The sequence below is a fragment of the Cheilinus undulatus genome, linkage group 1, assembly GCF_018320785.1.
Source record: "Cheilinus undulatus linkage group 1, ASM1832078v1, whole genome shotgun sequence".
Taxonomy (NCBI): domain Eukaryota; kingdom Metazoa; phylum Chordata; class Actinopteri; order Labriformes; family Labridae; genus Cheilinus; species Cheilinus undulatus.
Genome location: NC_054865.1, coordinates 35,282,844 through 35,303,353, shown reverse-complemented (window position 1 = coordinate 35,303,353; position 20,510 = coordinate 35,282,844). Strand labels below are relative to the sequence as shown.

Below are 20,510 nucleotides of genomic sequence, written 5' to 3'. Positions count from 1 at the left end.
CCCATGGCTAGAACAGTTGGGAACCATTGTTTTTTTGTTTTTTTTGTTAATTTTGGTACTGTTACTTGTCTATTTCTTGATTATTTTATGCGTTTAAAAGGTCAAACTATAGATGGGCTAAGCAAATTAACTTGTGCTCATCTGGTATGGCATATAGGATCAGTCAAAGTGTGTCATACTCTCTTAGCACACTTTTGTTTGCTCTTGTAAAGATGGTTTTGTAGCCTTTGATAAAGCTACAAGTGTCAAATATACAGTGCATTCTGAAGGTCATACCCCCTTCACTTTTGTCAATTTAGTTATGTTGCAGCCTGATGCTACAATTAAAAAAATAACTTTAATTCTAATTAATCTACCCTCAGTGCCTCATCATGAAAAAAAAAACATAATGTATTTATGTCTTTGCAAATTAATAACAAAAAAGAATATCACATCGACAAAAGTTTTCAGACTCTTTGCAAATTCTCTGTTTTTGCTGAGGTGATTCTACACCTAGATTGGAGTCCACCTGTGGTAAATTAAATTAGACATGATTTGGCAAGGCACATGCCTCTCTATAGAAGGCCTCACAGGTGACCATGAATCCAACCCTTCCAAAGAGAGGTGTGTGCCAAACCACATCCAATCAGTTTATTTTACCACAGATGGACTCTAATCAAGGTGTAGAAACACCTCAGCAAAGATCAAAAGAAATGGGAGGAAACGGAGCTAAATTTCAAGTGTTTTGAAAAGGGTTTGAATACTTATGTCAATGGTATTTCAGTTTATTTTTATACATTTGCAAAAAAAAAAAAAAATCTGTTTTCACTTCGTCATTGTGAGGCACTGAGATTAGATTAATGAGAATAAAAGTTAAGTTTTTTCAACAGTAGTATCAGGCAGCAACGTGACAAAAAAAGTGCAGGGGGTCTGAATACTTTCCGGATGCACAGAGCCAATGGTACTCACCTAGAGTACAACAGACTGTTATGAATAGGGTTTGTTTAAAGTTGAATTAAACATAACAGCCAAATTTAAAGCCCGTCTTCGGTTCTTTATCCACCCACATGACCTTCTTTACAAAGAGAAACATCAGGAGCAAATAAGACTCAAGGTCTCAAACCTTACATAGTAAAGATTTATTTACATAATCAGGAAAACACTCATACAAACCAAGTTGTGTAGTGTAGTGGATCGCTGAGGAGAATGTGTCCTGAGGGGAACACAATACTTTTTGCGGAATGTAACAAAAGGGACTAGGAGTGGTTACATTAACAGTGCCATGGTAGACATTTATGAATTTACAGTCTTGCTCTACCAATGCTGTATGTACAAGTGAAATCCCTTTTTTGAAAAACATACTAATAAAAAAGAGGAACTTTAAGGATATTAGGTCACAAAAAGTAAACTAGTTATTGTTATATTTAGTTACCAGAGCTACAGAAAAAAATGCCTTTTGGCACTCTTTATGCAAAGGAAAAAGTAACTTGACATTTGTACAGTTATATCTACTTCGGTTCAGTGGTTACACATTCCGTTTTACCTACTCCTCAAATAATGGACATTTTTTATCCATACAAATATCTTTTTCTTAGGAAAACAACCTGACACTAATAGTGTTCACACATATCCTACTGTATTTGTAGTATAAAGCATTTTTGATATTGGGGATGTTCAAACCAGCTGGTAAATTTTTCCTTTACCTAACACCAAACTTAAAACTGTCAGGTTTGTTTTTTCTTTAAAAAGTGCATACTCTCCAATAATTAGGCATGTCTTTGACTTTACCATCCCAAATGTATGTGTAATCAAGCAGCCAGCTGTCCTCTAAGAAAGGGATTTACATTCCCTACAGTCACTTTATGATAGTTCTTTGAACACAGCTGCTTTTGACATAAAAATTCAACAAAGCTAAACCCTAAAAAAAGAAAAAAAAGAAAAGAAAAAATGCTCTGTATGGAAGACTTAAACAGACACATAATCATACATCTCCTATACTCCATTTTCTCATAGTATTTTTACCCAGCTGTTATCTTAAGATTTTGCCTTCTCTTTTTTCCCATCCTAGCACATTTATTTATCTAATTATCATGAGATATCTAGGCTTGTTTTCTCATAAGGGGAGACTTTCCTGGTGATAAGAGAACTGGCCCATCACTGTGATTGGCCAGCCCACACTAAAGTTCAGTTAGCACTGTTTTTACAGGCATTTTCATACATTGTTTTCACAACAGTCATAAAGCTCCACTGTCATTACATGTTAAGGCGTTCCACAAAGCAGTGCTAATGGCGTCTACACCTTTTAAATCACCTTGCACTGCGGAACTCTACACACAAGGCGCTTTACTCCCAAGCTGGCTACACCGATCGCATGTCATCTTTGTAATGCCTCAGTTGCTACCTCCAAAGCTGGCTCAGAGGGGGGAATCACTTTGTTGCCCCTTTATGCCATTCACAGTGAAGGTAAAATGCTTACTTTTGAGTAAGCCTTACCCTTCTTTTTCGCTGTTGCTACTCAGAAGACACAAGATCAATAAATCAAGACCTCTAGAAAACAACCAAAAATTTCCTTATATCACAGAAAATTGGGTAAATCTTTAAAAAAATGGATCCACTTGGGGCTTCCACACCTTTGTTTAAAACTGGCACTCAAACTGCTTTGAATGTCAATGAAACGTAAAATCACACTGCATCAGTGCCTGCACTTTTGGTAAGACTGCATGGAAAATTTAAACTGCATCATTAAATCACAGGACAGGGTGAGCATGCAGATTGTATGACACAGAGAGGAGTGTTGCACCTACACCATTAACTAGAGAAAAAAAAAACACCCTAGCTGCTGATGGGGATCAAAGTGGGGCTAAGTAATGTGCTTTTTAAAATACAAAATAAGCTACAATCATTTAGGTCGAATCAAAAATGCTAACACACAGATGTCTGGAATCTGTCAGTAATGTTTTTCTAGTATAATAGAAATCTTCAACTATATAGCTCAGAGGGTGATAACATATAGCAAAGATGGATTTTGTATTCATAAAAAACAAGAATCTTTACATCTTTATAAGCCATGGATATTTTTGTCAAACTTGGCATGACATTCACATGATTATTTAGGGGAAAAGAAACAGTCAAAGTATCAGTAACGGGAAGAGAATGTTTGATACATAAGAAAGAATGGGGCTTGCTTAAGAAGCAGTTGTTCTTTAATTCATAATTGAAGTCATCTCGTGTTGTTTCTTGTCATACATGTTCATTCTGCTTCTTTTTGTTCCCCTTTCTCATGTTCATGGACAGACTGCTGATCTCCAACCTCGAGACCTTCTGAGTTACCAGCTGACTCCTCAGGGATGGCCAGTTCCTCCTCTGATGGACCGGAGGGTGGTGCATCAGGCTGCACTGACTGCTGAGAATTCTCCTCAGGCTCAATTATTTCTGCAGCTTTTTCTTCCTGATCGCCTGCTGGTTCATCAGACTTTGCAGGAGTAACGCTTTCAACTAGCTTCAGATCCATTTCCTTTGGTTTTTCAGCCGATGGTGGAGACACGAGGTACAAGACTTTTACTGGCTGCCCCAAGACATATTGCCTGAACAAACAGAAAAGGACATGGTTATACAGGCATCCTTTAAAACATCCATTAGTAATACACTCTTATCAATTAAAGAGACAAACTAAGAACATTTGAGAAACAGTATTTTACAGAGCATTTAACAATCTAAACTAAACTTTGTCTTAGTAACCTACAATGTCTATAAAAAGTATTCACCCCTCTTGGCAGCTGGCCCTGGATGGCTTGGAAAGGTCAAGGGTAAAATAAATGCAACAAAATACAGGAAATCCTGAAGGACAATATTATTCAACCTACAAGCAAACTACAGCTTTGGAGAAAATTTATTTTCCAACAAGCATACAGCAAAAAACACACAGAACTGGTTTAAAGACAACAAGATGAATGTTCTGGAGTGGCCGAGTCAAAGCTTAGACCTCTAATAGAGAATTTGTGGATAGACTTGAAAGGAGCTTTTTACGCCCAATTACTGTGCAACCTGACAGAGCGTGAGCAGTTTTGACAAGAATGGAGTCAAATTACAGTGTCCAGATGTGCACGTCTGATTGAGACCTATCCACAAAGACTCAGTCCTGGGGTTGCAGCCAAAGATGCATCTACTAAATACTGACTTGAAGGGGGTGAATATTTATGCAGTCACTTATTTTATGTTCCAATTTTCTATCTGCTTGACATTACTTTGTAGGAGTATGTTTTTACTTTGATATTAAAGATTTTTTTGTTTGTTTACTTTTGGTCAAACACACCAAATTATATTGACCATGACTGATGTATAAAATCAATAAAAGGGTGAAACATCCATGGGAGTGAATACTTTCTATAAATACTGTAGATAAGAACAGGGGACTAGCAAAGTAAATGTTCATGCTAGTAAAAAAAAAGAAAGTTATAAAACTAAAAAAAGGAGTATACAGAATGTGATTTTAAAAAGTAGTGTCCTGTGATAGAAAAATCATGCAATTTAATATATTACTGACTTCAAGAAGGGTAAATGTTTCTGTCCATTTAAGTTGAATTATTTTTTTGTTTTTTTCAAATTCAAGATAGTGGTTTGATGAGGTGTTATGTGGTAGCAGTTTTTACTCACACTTGTCCTTTGGCTTTCATATCTGCTGGGTTAAAAACAAAACACAACTTTCTCAACATAACTGTCATTATGTATGCAAGCCATGGATAGACTGTAGTGAACACACAAAAAAAATACCTTTCTCCTGAATAACTTTGCAACTGTGACTCGGTTTGTCAGTTAAATGTCTCGTCATCACGTCACCTGCTGATCCATCAACAAGGAAGTCACAGTTCTGGCAGACCAAGCTTGATCTGAGGGGGGGAATTAAACCTTTGTTGTTAGGTCTGTTGTTAAACCTTAAAGACAAAACACTGGATTTAATGTACAATATATAAATCATTAGGCATACTTACTTTAGCACAGACGTATGTTTCTTGTTATCCATTTTGTTAAATCGGTTTTTGGCAATGGTGCTATGAAATCTAACAAACGCCAAAGACAGAGTCACAAGATTAGTCAGAGAAACACCAGGCATAAAATTAAGTTGCTTAAATACCAAATATATAAATTTTTTTGCTCACCTGATCATATGATTCCCAATGGAAACTTTGCAACTTGTTTTGTATTTGCATGCACCGCAATTTGAAACCATGGGGTAATGAGTCAAAAAGTCCTCCACTTTAGAGTTGCACTCAATGCACGTGTAACATTTTCCTCTCATGCTGAAATTTAGAGTAAAGAAGCACAAAACAGCATTCAATCATCCAGTAAGAATGCTGACAAACAAGCATGCAAAAAACAGATACTCTAAAATTCACTTTGCATTTCTTCTTTTAGAGACGACCCACCGTCTTTAATTATACTGCTTTAAAAATGTTATTTAGACCACTTTTTCTTTGAAGCCATTAACTTAAATGCTCATATCATGTGATTAATGCTGCATATTGGTTTTGATTACTAAGACTAATTATCCAAATATCACACTCATTAGTTTTTAAAGGAGAGAAATCCCACTGTACCAGCACCTACACACTGAATTATTTTTAGCCAGACTCATGATCAGTGTCTGGGAAATTAATTGAAAACACAATTAGCTACTTTGTACATAGGTAGCCTTTAATAAAGTCTATAAATTTATTCCACTGCTGTCATGAATACCCAGGAGGTGGGGGTCTAAATTAGTAATCTGAATGGATTCAAGGGACCCCGAGCTAAACATGCAAGGAACTGGATTATTTCCGCGGGGCACAACTGCATTCATTTAACACATGTCAAGGCCAAATTATTTTCATTGGCACAAATAGCTGTCTTTTTTAAGTCTGCACAAATACTTACTGTTATCTAGAAATTCTGTTTGCTTATCAAAGAACGCAGCAGAAATTGAGCATTCCACTGTTGTTCTAATGATGGCTACCTATAAAAATTCTTAAAAATTGAGGGACCAACACCAGACAAACATTACAGTCATAAAATTGGGCGCATTATGATGTTGATGTCTCTTTAATCTTTGACATTGTAGCCTCTGGCAAAGAAGGGCTGGCCACACACTACAGGATTTTTAGGCCTGATTTGAGGCCAGATTTGCCCCGACCATCATGAAGGCTTGTTGCAAGCTATTATATGTCTGAAAATTGCAGAGCTGAAAGGCTTTGTTTATAACCTGAAATTCTTGAGCACCACGTTGTTCTTGATTGTGCGGTTATTTTGCTTCTTGCTCTGAGTCGTCTTGGTTTTTGCTGCTGCAGTGACGTTTGACTTTGTGTTGGAGAAGTTAAAGGGCATTTTGATTTTCAGTTTCTGATTTTTTGGACTGCCAATGAGGCCAGCTCGATCAGGGGAGGTCGGCATTGAGGTTGTCTTTCCTGTAAGGGAGGCTCGAATGGTAACCTGAAAAAAAGAAAAGAGAGAATAAAAGCTGAATCAAATTCATAAAACATAATAAATTAATTTAAAGAAAGCTAAAATAATAACTGTACTGATGTTATGACAAATTCAGACCTTTGTTCCTGGAGGAAGGCCCTCCAAAGCTTTAGGTTTCCGGAAAGTCTTGTGGCCTAAAGTCTTGTGCTCCAGTTTTTCCTTGAGGGTGAGGAAATTAAGTCGACATTTTCCGCAGCGATAGATGCCTTTTTTCTGAAATATGAAAGTGCAAACAAAGAACACCATCATTAAAAAGGGATGTAACAAGAGCCCAGTTGCTGTTTATTCCATTAGGATTCATGCAAAAGTAGAGGCTTATAGGCATGTTCGTAGTCAGTTTCATAAATGTCTGAAAACTCCTCAAAGGAGCTTTAATATCTGTAAATTGCTAGGCAATATCTTTAGACATGTATTACGAAAGCTGATATGACATGCAGGTGCAACATACCTGATGTTTCATGTAGTGCTGCATGTACACATGACTGCTTTTCAGAACTTTGAGACAGAACGGACACAGCAGGTCTTTTGTATTTTCATGGAAACTTCGGAAATGGGTCTCCACATCCGAGAAGAAAGACGACCTGTAGTTGCAGACCTGTAAAAACAGTCAAAGACAATTTCAGTATGGGTGAACATTTACCTAAAAACATCAAACCAATCAGTGACCAAGTATGACATGACAAACCTGGCACATGTAAGGCATTTCCCCGGGCTTGTGGTTGTCCTTCATGTGTTCCAGGAGAACCTGCTCTGACTCAAACGCCAGCTCACATATCTTGCAATTGGCTAAAAAAATGGAGAGAAAATAAAATGAGTGAAAGCTGATCATGTTACAGCAGTGTTATTTGAGGTTAGGCTGAAAAGTCAGCGATATCATACTAGAGGATTCGATGGGGCTGTGGGCGGCCTCAATGTGGCACTGCAGCTGGAATGGAGTCCCGTACTTTCGGTAGCAGTGCTGGCAGGTTGTGTGGCTTTCCCAGCTCTCGCTGTTTTGTTTCTCCAGTTCCAGGTGATGCTTCATATGATTCATGAACCTGCAAGAGACACAAACACACAGAACAGAAATGTCACTTTCATGGCATTCATTTAAGATCGAGATCCCTTTCAGCAGAAAGAGTGCAGACAAACTCAAATTTGTAAAATTAAGGATTGAAATCATATATGGTAAACAGAGTATACACCGACAGCCCATTAAATAAAAAAAAATACTACACTTCCTAATCTTTGCAAAATCGTATCACAAAATTCTAAGTAGGTCCCAAGGGGGTAAATCAATGGCAAAATAATAATAAAAACACTTCCAAAAAATAACGGCTAAAACTGTAGCTGTGACTCTCATTATTTACATATGCAGGAGATTAAGTAGTAATTCAAGAAATGTTTCTATTCTTTGCCATTTCTAATGGGTGCTTTCAAACAATCCATTGTTAAGCTGTAGAGGGAAAATATACGGTATCTTACACCCTGTTTATATGCAGTGGTTATGGTTCAGGTCCCAAAGGTTTAAAGATAAATGAAGTACTCTACGTGTACCTACTTCCTAAGAGTCTATAATGTCGTTATAATATCAACAATTAGACAAAGATTTTGGTTTTGTCTAATGATGTAGTGCCCTGCAGCTCTAAGTAGCACCTCTACAGCTTCCTGCCATGGCTGCCCCGATGAGGGACAGTCCATTTTTCAGTGAGCTTGTTCTGCTGCCTCAGCTTCCCTAATAGAAATCTTCATGTGGGTGAACCATGACCTCAACTGTGAGAGAGCGCTTGCAGTGCAAATGTATTTCCCCATTAAAAGCAGCTTACAGAAGCTTTTTTTTTGCGATGTACTGAAGCCCAGTTATTTAATCAAAGGAACAGTTCTTACACCAGATAAACTAGCCTTCATTTTTCATCTTTAGGCCCATGAGGCAAACCATCTGAAACTGTCGTCCATCTGAAGAGAAAACCGCAGTGAGGATGGCCACAATCACTTTGTACTGGACAGGCGTGTTTTCAACAAACCCTTCAAGCCCCAGTCTGAATTCTATAATAATTAACTTTATCTAGAAAACAGTCTAAAAATCGAAGATACAACTAGTAGTTAGTTCATTTGTCAGCTAAAACAAAATTAACTGCTCTGAATATTTACGTTCAGTAAAGAATTAAAACTACGCTCCAGAAACATTTTTAAATTGACATTCTTCCCAAGGAAATACGTTTTTATACATCACAAAATATCTTTTATATATCCGAGCAGTTATTGCTGCTTGACTTGTGTATGAAGACTCTAATTAGCCATGGCTGACTCTTTCAGTTTGAAACAATAAAGAGGTGAATAAGGCCATAGGCATTACTAGGGCTGTAGCCAACCAAAGAAAATCTTGGTCGACCAAAACTACACTCACACACAGACCGATCGATTGGTCATGCAGGTTAAAAAAGAAAAAAACAAACAAAAAAAAAAAAACAAAAGCTTAATCTGGAACAGGCTCCTCATCACAGCCGCTGGTAGTCTGGATGACCTTAAAAATCACACCAATCATACAAAATTCAGCACTACTGGAGAAATGAACCTAATAAGTGCTTTTAAATCTTCGGCAGGGGGAGGGAGCATACAAAAGCCGAGTTAAAGAGCAAAAGTCTCAAATTCTGCTGTAAATATGGTGGAAAACGGAATCAATAAGGGAATCATTAGGACTAAATATAAATGATGCCAATGGATTGAACCAAATGGAACTGGTTCTTAGCTAGAACTGGTTCTCGATCCCCATCACTAAGTTTTGTGCAACAACAAAGTAGGCTCTTCCTGTTGTTTTGGAGTAGGGCTGTGTCTAGTCTGAGTGTCCTCTTTTTGTAAACGAATCAGACTCACTGGATGAAGTCAGCAGATGTACATCACTAGCAAATACTGACTGCAGTGTGGACATTGCCAAACAATATCTTAAGGATCCTCAAATTGGAAAAGATGCAGCCAGAGAATATAACTGCTAAGATTATGAAAACAGACACTACCAATCAACCACTCTAGCAATTATGGCTGTTAGATACTCAGATACTTTTTGGATAACTCATGCTCTAGTCTAAACAATTCTTCATCTGTTAATCTTTACATTTGCAAGTACCAAAAGAAATAAAGCAATAGGCTATATGCACACGTGCTTCTGTATTCGGAGTTAACCAGCCCAACTACTTCCGGTTGTCATCCTGTCCCTTTGCAAGTATGGCATTTTTTACACAGTCTCTCCAAGATGTCCCGAAAACAACAGTGAACAACGTGAGCCACATGATTCAAACACTATCCCACACCGCAACAACAAAAAAGGAGAAGGGTTTCGAACTATACGTTTCAAGCTACATCCACAACTACGAAGGTAAGGTCTAGAATGAATGAAAACATTAGCATACCTATCAGCTAGCATGCTAGTACTCTGACTGTAGTATGGATGCTAACGTGATGAATCTTTCTATCATGTCAAAATGTTCTAAACGTGTTTTTAAATCACAGTCTCTAACAAGGATGCCAGTAGTGGAGAAATAATGATTAGGGCTGAGTGCTTCAGATCGATGAAGAAAAGCCTAAAACCTCACAGTCTGAGTGTAAGGGAAAGTTATCCTGCAGGTTCAGTGCAGGTTGTTGCATGACAGACTTCTGTTCGTCATATTAAGTTTCCGTGAATCATATTGGTTTTAGGAAAGCCTTTTAAAGATTATTTAAACTATATTATTAATTTTAAACCCAATTTATAACATCACAGTGCTCTCAATGACAGACAGAGCCGACACAGCAGTGGTTGATCAGCACTGAGATTGAATGCAAAGAGGAAATGCAAATAGTTATAAAGCAGTGATTCAAAGAAAAGTTGGGAAAAATGGTGTCATAACATTCTACAGGAACAAGACACATGACCGACATCTCTTCACAAATCTGCAGCAAGGCGCATGATTTTGCTGAAGCTGCACTCAAGACAGCTTCACATCTCTGCTAAGGGTGTAACGATTCATTGATGTACATCAATATATCGATTGGTTGATTGATGATCCAGTCAGATCGATGGAAAGTCAAAACATCGATCTAAATGGATGCTTCAAGCTATGTTTTTATTTTGAAATTCCCCCCATATGCCTATTAACAGTTTCCGCCCCAGTAAGTAAGTAAGTAGCAGCCGTGGCTTAAAGTTTCGCCGCTGACAGAAAGAGGATATCTTCTCCTCTCTCTGCTGTGTGGATATATTTCAGACAGATGCTACTGCAGGACGGATCTCTCCCCTTAGTTTGTCGACTACATCTACGTCTTTATCTGTATATAACCGCCGTATGAGATCGTTCACGGATAAAAACACTCCACCTGTTATGGCTGAGGAAGCGAGTGCTGTCTGCAGCAGACTGCAGATACCCAGAGAGGAAAAAGTCACTGCTGCAGATTTCCTTTGATACACTTATTTCACATCGCTGTCTCACGTTCGATTTATAATAAAAATATAAGCTGTCCAAACTTAACGTGGTTCAAGCAGGACAGCTGTTCTCTGTATAGCCCCCACCCCCTCACTCTTGTTATAAAGCTGCACATCACAGGAATGTCTTTTATAATAAAACTTTGCTCTAATATTCTGTCTAACCTTTCCATTTATTAAAATCAAGGTTGCAATAAATGAAAAAATGATTAAGAATCATCATATAACGTCATATGCCCCATATTTTACCTCATTTAAATCTCATAAGGTGAATAAACTATAAAAATGAACTATCTGCCACATTAGCAGGCCCCTGTGCAAAGTATGAAGGGCTGATATAGAGCAGAAATATCTGTTGAAGTCCACATGTGCGTAAATAAGTTTAAGAAAAAAAATCTAAAATGGGAACACAGGCCAAACATTTTGATCATTATTATAAAGGGTTGTAGAAAGTCCATATTGGTGCTTTAGAGTGATTTGGGGATGTGAGGAAATAAAATGTTTGGTACTGAAAATGTTTGCTGTTTTAAATCAATATGTTTTAACACAAATGTGCATAGTTGTGTTCCTAATTTAAAGGTAATCAGGGGTAATCAGGTCTTTGTTGTTTTTGTTAAAGGCATATTTTTATAAAATACAGAGACCTGTCAATAATTGAATTGCAGAAACTGTTTTTTTTCTGTAACAGTGTGAATTTTTTGCACAAAATCGCCTGATATCGATCCTGGGCCCCATATCAAATCGCATCGAAATCGTATCATGGCAGATTTGTATTGTATCATATCGGGATGAAACTGGTGATTTACACCCCTAATCTCTGCCCAATTGCTAATGCCCATAAAATATCTTAAAGATAAGATTATAAGAAGTTAATAAAAATCATGCATACATTTGTTTTTGATCATTATCAATGGAAATTTATAGGAAATGCTTTATATTGAGTATTCATTGTTTATTAGGGGTGGAAATCACTAGTCACCCCACGATACAATACTATCACGATACTTGTGTCACGATTCGATATTATTGTGATTTTTAACATTTTGCAATACGGTGAGTTTTGTGATACTGTATAGGTACATCTCAAAAAAACTGAATATCATGAAAAAGTTCAATATTTTTTGTCACTCATTTCAGAAAGTGAAACCCATATATTAAATAGACATTACACATAGAGTGAAATATTTCAAGCCTTTAGTTCTTGAAATGTTGATGATAATGATTTACAGATAATGAAAACCTAAAATTCAGTGTCTCAGAAAATTAGAATATTACATAAGATCAGTAAAAAGGATATTTTAAACAGAAATGTCTGGCTTCTGAAAAGTTGTCATTTCTATGCACTCAATACTTGGTTGGGCCTCCTTTTGCATGAATTACTGCATCAATGCAGCGTGGCATGAAGGCGATCAGCCTGTGGCACTGCTCAAGTGTAATGGAAGCCCAGGTTGCTTTGATAGCGGCCTTCAGGTCATCTGCATTGTTGGGTCTGGTGTCTCTCATCTTCCTCTTGACAATACCCCATAGGTTCTCTATGGGGTTCAGGTCAGGCCAGTTTGCTGGCCAATCAAGCACAGTAACACCATGGCCATTGAACCAGTTTTTGGTAACTTTGGCAGTGTGGGCAGGTACCAAATCCTGCTGGAAAATGAAATCAGCATCTCCATAAAGCTTTTCAGCAGAAGGAAGCATGAAGTGCTCTAAAATGTCCTGGTAGATGGCTGCATTGACTGTGGACTTCAGAAAACACAGTGGCCCAACACCAGCAGATGCCATGGCAGCCCAAATCATCACTGACTGTGGAAACTTCTTCTTCTGTGCCTCCCCACTCTTTCTCTAGACTCTGAGACCTTAATTTCCAAATGATATGCAAAATTTACTTTCATCTGAAAAGAGGACTTTGGACCACTGAGCAACAGTCCAGTTCTTTTTCTCCACAGCCCAGGTAAGACGCTTCTAATGTTGTCTCTGGTTCAAGAATGGCTTGACACGAGGAATGCCACATTTGCAGCCCATGTCTAGGATTGGTCTGTGCGTAGTGGCTCTTGATGCGCCGACTCCAGTTTCAGTCCACTCCTTGTGAAGCTCTTCCAATTTATTGAATGGATTTTGCTTGACAATCCTCTCAGGGCTGCGGTTATCCCTTATGCTGGTGCACCTTTTCCTAACGCACTTTTTCCTTCCACTCAACTTTCTATGAATATGACTGGATACAGCACTCTGTGAGCAACCAGCTTCTTTAGCAATGACCTTTTGTGGCTTACCCTCCTTGTGGAGGGTGTCAATAGCTGGGCTTCCATTACAGTTTTTTGCAATATAAAAGCGATATTTCTTAAATTTCAATTAAGTACAATTGCGCTTTGAATGCATTTCCATTGAAGGGAGTTTTGGGCATAGGCCTTGCAATTCTCGTAAAATCTCATCTTGCGTGAATCTGCTGCAGGGAAGCTTGATGCTCAAAACCTGTTGCGTGTCGGTACGGTTTTGGTTACATCCATGCCGGCTGCCTTGATAGATTTGAACAAAAGACGAAAGCAACGGATGATAGTTCAGAGGTAAAGTCCATATGTATGGCAAAAGCCACGTATAAGGGTATAAGTATGATGTTAAGAAAAGTCTTGTCTCTTTTTCTGCATTTACAAGTCACGGGACGTGATGCATGGTGTCACATGACCAGTCACTCCAAGACAACATGGCACGGTACGTGTAGACAGAAGAAGTGTTTCCATGACACTTTTGCGATACATTTATATATCAGAACACAAAACCTCCTCATGAAAGCGCAAAAACTTTTTAGCGATATTTTAGAGTTTTTTCGAAATTCAGGTGTTTCCATTACCAGTTTTCTATTGCGCTATTTCGATTTTGCGCATTTCCAAGTGTAATGGAAACCCAGCTAATAGCTGTCTTCTGGACATCTGTCAAGTCTGCAGTCTTCCCCATGATTGTGTAGCCTACTGACCCAGACTGAGAGACCATTTAAAGGCGCAGGAAACCTTTGCAGGTATTTTGAGTTAATTAGCTGATTAGGGTGTGACACCATGACTTTCCAATATTGAACTTTTTTACAATATTCTAATTTTCTGAGACACTGAATTTTGGGTTTTCATTATCTGTAAGCCATAATCATCAACATTTCAAGAAATAAAGGCTTGAAATATTTCACTCTATGTGCTATGAGTCTATGTAATATATGGGTTTCAGTTTCTGAGATGAGTGACAAAAATATTGAACTTTTTCATGATATTCTAATTTTTGAGATGTACCGGTATATTGTGAAATGTTGTAATCTATACCATTTTTTCAAGTGTTTAGCTAATTTAGCAGTAGTCTTGCCCTCATGTTTGTCATATTTCTGCAGTATTTTATTTTCATGTAGCACTTCTTGCAAACCTCATGTGTCATGTCCATCTCAATCGTGCCCTGCTTGCATTCCTGATGCCCCTCCCCTGGTGCTGCCATGTTTGTTGTACCAACTTTCTCCTGCTGTATGACCGACACCTCTACCGACCTCACTGGACAAACAATTGTCCAACAACTGATTTTATTTGTCCAAAATCATACACTTCAGTTTATATTAGCAATTAATTTGGGGGGAAAAAAACGATACTTGGTGGACAAGACAATACAATATATCACCAGACAAAATACTGTGATACTATGCTAATACTATGCTACTATGCTCGATTTATTCTCCCACCCCTATTGTTTATTAAAAAATTCATATTCATTGTACTTTCAATACAGCTGACAGTGTGTCTTATTTTGGTCTGTGTTAAGGGAATCTTTCTAATGTGAAGGGTGGAAGTAAAAATTAACTAAATTCCCTATTTTTAGGTGCCCAGGGAATCATTTTCTGTTGCTGTGATATTGAAACAAGTTTCAATACTGTTTTAATTCAAGAGTATCATATTGAAAATTCTTATTCTGGTATCATTCATACTTAAAAGAATTTTCATAACTGCATCTCTACTGCGGGTTTTTGATGAGTGGTCTGGTATGACAAACTTTAATAATGACTACAGAGCTGTTTGATTGGTGCAGAACCAGGATAAACCAGCAGGCAGATACTAGGATTGCAAGAAAAAACTCAAGGTGAAAGGGGTGCAGGGTTTGAGGAAAAACTATCCAGAGTTGTACAACAGAATCGGTGTATTTTAAATTTTTCTACTGATATGTGCTGCACAGAAAAATAATAAATGTGATACAAATGTATTTCACTATGGTCTACATAGTTCAAAGTCCTACCTGATATTGTTCTTCAGAACCTTTAAGCAGCTTTGGCACTTGAATGTATTGTTGGTCCTCAGTGTTGTCTCCTTCTTGGCCTTGTCTCCCTCGAACCGACCATAATAGAAATCTGAGACAAGCATGATGCGCTTGTTTGGACTGCCGTCTATAGCTGTGCTGTGCACAGTTACACAGCAAGTCTAAAAAAATAACATGTTTGGATTGATGTCTGATTGTACAATGTTAAAAATGTGAATATAACTTGAAACAATGCTTTTACTCACCGACATATGAGCTTTCAGGGTCTCTAGTGTGAGAAATTGCTCGTCACATTTAGGACACTTTTGCTTTCTGACCCCATTTTCTGCTGGTATTATGGAGTTTGTAGACACTACGTAGAGATAGTTTGTTGTGGTGATTACCAACACACAAGCATTCAATGTATTGTTTCAGCCACAGTAATGACAAAAATTAAAGGCATCAGTATAATTAACAGACACATACCGATATCAATCTTAAGTCTTTTTGCTGCGTTGTCTGTTTGCTGTGGAGGTAAGACCCGTTTGACCATGTTTTGATCTGTTAGAAAAAGATAAATTCAAATTTTAGTTAAGGTCAGCTGACTGGTAGTAAAGTATGGTGAAGTACATTTCAATATTGCAGGCAGGACATTACCTTTGTTGTTATTTGTCTGTACAGGTAAAGTAAAGGTCTGCGGAGCTTGTGTGTTGGAGAGGTTGAGTTGAAGTGGAGTAGGTTGTGTTGAGTAAACAGCGGGGCCTCGGACGTTGGCCAGCGTCACTATGTTGTTGCTGATCTGCTGCACCTGAGGCCTGTGGACAGCACCTGCCTGAGGTATTACTGCTGCTGGAGTGACTGGCTGAAATAGCTGCTGCTGACCAGCTGAAAGAGGAAAAAACAGACTTGGCATTACCAGACTAAGCTGAAACGACAGAGACCTAATGGGACAGTTTGGGGTTTAAACTAATAAGTAAAGGAGATGTTCTCCTCTGGATCACACAGCTTTACCTGATACGATAGTAAATGAAGTTCCAGGGGGGTATTGGTTCCCAAGAGTGGCAAGAAGCTCTCTGTTGTTTGCCAAATTTGGAGATGTGACGATAAATCCCTTCAGAAAAATAAAAATAGAAATAATAAATCCACACTGGACAGGTCATTGTTTTGCAGATTATCTACGAAGTTAAAACCCTTAATACCTGGTTGTTGACAATAACAGGCTGTGGGGTCACTGTCGTCACATTTGGTAGTGCGGTGTTCACGGCATTTCCAGCCACATTTAAAGGCAGCATTATAGGTGCAGCGCTTACAGCTGGCTGAGGAACAGCACGCTTTGCTTCTGATTTTTCTGCGCTCTTTCTTTGAGGAGGTGGAGGTTTAGGCTTACCATCCTTTTGGTTATTAGCTGTAAGAACACAGGACAGGGCCAAAGTAAGCTACCTTTGAAAAGATAACAGGTAACATGCTACAAGACAGAAAAACAAAGGATGAAAGCTGTCTTCCTAAAACCACTGGAAACCACTTAAAGTCAAAACACATCTGCATTTCATAATATGCCATATTCTATCTTGATGAGCCATTTCCCCAGATATCACATAAAAATAAATTTATTTTAACTTGCCAAAGTTGCCAAAAAAGTTGTTCAGTTGCCAAAACTGAATTGACATATCACCTTACATCAAGGGGTAACAGTAGGATGAATGCTGGTCAAACTAAAAAAGAAATCCACCTCAGGACTAAAGAAAGCTAGAGTTAAATCATTTAAGGGTCTAGAAGTGGTCATATTATGACAACAAAGGTCCTATGAACATGGGATATTAAAGCTTGAAGCTCAGTTCAGACCAAAAATTCAACAAAAAAGAAGAGTTGAAACTCACAACTGCCTATGACAGGCTGCTCTGCAACATTGTAAAAGCAAGTGAAATCAAACTCCTGAAACTTGAGATGATACACTTTTTCTTTAGCAAGAACTCTGACAGTCACTCACTTTAAAGGGTTTATTTGTTAAGTTATTGTGCAATAAATCTGTCTCTACAAGAAGGACAGTACTGCTTATTGACAGTTTCTCCATGTACCTTTAGCACCTCAATAATGTGTGAGACCAGGCTGTATGATTCCTGATCATCACTAATTCAATTTTAATTTCAATTTAATTTGTCACCAATGTTGTAGTTTGGCAGCAAAATTTCACAGCACATACAGGTATAAACAAAAATGCTTTGCAAGCTCAGTCTTGTTATGACTACGATATTGTCTGGAAGAATTGTTTTCCACAAATTTACCACAACTACTGCAGCCTTTAATTTCTCATGTAATAGCAAGTATAACAAAGTGCATCCTACTTAAATACACAACTGATTAAGGAGATATTTATCAGGCTGAAGCTCTTGGGTGAAAAGTTAATGGTAAATGTGATTACTTAAAAAATTCTACTTTAAATAAATATTTGTTGTCATTTAAAGCCTACCAAAATAAGATCTCCATTCCCCGTTTCCTATTCATCTAATTGCAATATCCAAAATCCAGTTGCTTTAATCTGATGAACTGAACTGCATGAAACATCATCAGACGGCTGCGACGGTTCATTTTAAACTGCTGCAACTGTTGCACAGCTATGTTCCAAAACATTCTTGTTTTACAGATCTTTGGTCTGAACTTGGCTTAAAATCCCCAGAACAGGGTGATTCTGTGATTGACATAAATACAATTAAAATGTGAAATGACATACAAAGCACTCCAACAAAGATGGGCTCATCGTCGTCGTCATCATCATCTATCAAATGGACAGGAGGGCCTTGTTTCTGCCACGGCTCCAGCTCCTCCTCCACACACTCCATAAACAATTCAGACATTGTGAACCTGCAGGAAAATAAAACTATTAAGGTAGCCTGAACAGCCTAAAAATGCTACTTGAACATTTTAGATACTGCTGCTAGATACTAGATGAGATCCAGACAAGGAAAAGGTCTGTTATGCAGACCTTCTCTATTTAAGATCTAAGCTTCTGTGAGAAGTTTGTTCTGATTTTGTCACCCCTGTGGAAGAAGCGGTACATGTTATATTTTAGCAGATATTGTCATGTACAACTAAATATAGTCTACTATCTCCTTAAATCTATTTGCATCACCCATTGAGAAATCACCACCTGTTGATCACTTTGATAAAAACCTACCTGTGGCAGGGGTTTTACCCATTGAAAGAAAATAATAAATAGTCAACCCTTAATAATGGTGGTCTTGATGGCTTTTTTGTTCACGACGACAATTCAGTAACGAATTAAAAATAACACACAAAGTAGCTTTAAGGTTACAAAATTATTCATCACTGATATCAGACATTGACTGCATAGCTTCATTTCAGCCTAAAGCTAGCTAAATCGTTCCCTCAAGATTAAATAGTACTTCTATTAAAAGTAAATAGATAATGATGAAACATAGTTCCTTACATAACTACAACTTGGCGTTAGATTGTCTACCACAACAGGACGTTAGAAACAATTATGTTGCTGTAGCTTGCTCTGTTACTAGGATTTGTGTTATTAGCTTCACGACCCTATTAAACATAGCGGTAGCTAATGCTAACAAGCTAACTCTACTGATTCCCAATGCTATTGCTCTGTAATGGCTGCGTTCTGCGACAGGATTAAGCATATCATGCGAAATCGTGTTTTCGATATATAGTATCATGCGTATATTTTACTTCTAATGTCCTGATTTGTTACATTTCAGCAAGAACTGATAACCGATCAGCCCACCACAACACTGGCTGTGCTACGTTAGCATGTTCACACAAGCAGGGTGAATGATGGGACAAAGACTGCACTCAAGAGTTTAGGGAGCAGGTTTTGCATCTTCATCCTACCTCCTTAAAATTCAGCCCCCGGTTTCAATGCAGAGTCGTGTTGGAGATTAACTTCAGCACAAACCTTAACCCGAAACGACAGAGTTTAGACACAGGGAGTCTACTTCTCCTAAGAGGGGAAAACTGTAGCGCTTAACCAAGGTGGTAAAATGCTGGAACCGTCTGCACCAATCAGACTACCCAATACATAGTTTCCTGTCTGTTGTTGTTCTACTTCCTGGCATCTCCCGCGGCTTTTCTTGGGATTTAACCCTATGGATTTACCACAATATATTTAAACAATCATTTCAGTGTTTGTGGGAAACACTTCATCCATAATTAGTTTGTGCTCTGGGAATATTATAAAACAGTACATTCACACCTGCCGATGATAGAACTGGTTTGAGCTGAGGGCATGAAACATTGGCCCAAAGGTGTCTCTCTCTTTTCGGTAAAGAATCAATTATAACTCAACTGGCACTGTTTTTAAAAGATGAAAATCAAATCGCTGTAGCAACTGATGTAATCAGGGGATTCTCTAAGGCTTCTGGTCTGTGCTTGAATTAAACAAAATTATAACATTTCAATGAAAACTGAGGTCTAACACTCAGGAACTAATCACCAAAGATCAAAATCTTACCTCCAAATCTCCAAATACTATCAAAACTTGGTGGTATAGATTTTTTTCTTCTCTGTAACTTTGATACTGATAAAATTACTGTAAAAATGTCTGCTATTTATCGCCAAGCCTTTTTACCATGGTCACTTATCTACAAGCACAGCTTTTCTCCTCACAAGTATTACATCTAGAATAACAAGGACATCTTATATAAACACAAGTCTCTCTTCATGAAAAACTGGTTTGACGATATTTTACTGGTAGATCAGCTTTTTAATTGGCAGGGTATTCTTTTCACATATGAAAAATTTTTGTCACAATATAAAATACCTGTAATACCTGGGGATTTGCCAAAAGTGTTTGGTGCCATACCCTCTGGAGTATGAATGCTTTTAAAATTTCAACCTAGGTCTGGTGGTCAACACCCACCCCTACTATCACCAGTAAACACTCTAATATGTAAAATCTGTTGTTCCAGTCATTCTATTAGCAACAATAGATCTATAAGGAGACTGTTTCAAAAGGATATAACATCTTTACCTTGTGTCATTTCTTACTGGAACGTGTTTGTGGATAATGTGGAATGGAGGAAGGTTTGGCTTTTACCCAATATGTATTTGATCACCAATAAAGTCAAGGAAGTCTCCTTCAAACTTATCCATACGTTTTACCCATCAAAACTTTAGATTAAAAATAAGTTTAAAATTGATATTGATTCCAACTGTAGCTTCTGCAAAATTTGTCCTGAAAATGTTGTACATTTATTTTGGTATTGCTCGAGTGTAAAGAAGTTCTGGCAAAAACTCTTTGATTTCATTCACAAAAAAATAGATAAACATTTTGTATTACTATGGAAGAATGTATTGTTTGAACTCTTGGAAAACTGCAAAAATGAAA

General features: G+C 37.8%; 1 protein-coding gene across 2 annotated transcripts; it reads right to left on the bottom strand.

Annotated features, from left to right (window-relative positions):
• Positions 1-3,032: 3,032 nt before the first annotated feature.
• znf280d (zinc finger protein 280D) lies at positions 3,033-19,186 on the bottom strand. 2 transcript variants are annotated; one of them, XM_041792331.1, is made up of 18 exons: positions 19,016-19,186; positions 17,883-18,013; positions 16,354-16,559; positions 16,166-16,265; positions 15,812-16,039; positions 15,641-15,715; positions 15,421-15,527; positions 15,155-15,336; positions 7,354-7,511; positions 7,160-7,260; positions 6,923-7,069; positions 6,553-6,687; positions 6,215-6,441; positions 5,136-5,276; positions 4,968-5,036; positions 4,750-4,865; positions 4,633-4,657; positions 3,033-3,563 (listed from the first exon to the last, which is right to left on the bottom strand). In XM_041792331.1, the coding sequence occupies exons 2-18, from the start codon at positions 18,004-18,006 to the stop codon at positions 3,230-3,232; spliced, it is 2,475 nt and encodes an 824-aa protein (XP_041648265.1). In that variant the 5' UTR covers positions 18,007-18,013; positions 19,016-19,186; the 3' UTR covers positions 3,033-3,229. The 2 variants fall into 2 exon arrangements, with proteins under 2 accessions (XP_041648265.1, XP_041648274.1); XM_041792340.1 differs by having other exon boundaries at positions 4,633-4,654.
• Positions 19,187-20,510: the final 1,324 nt, after the last annotated feature.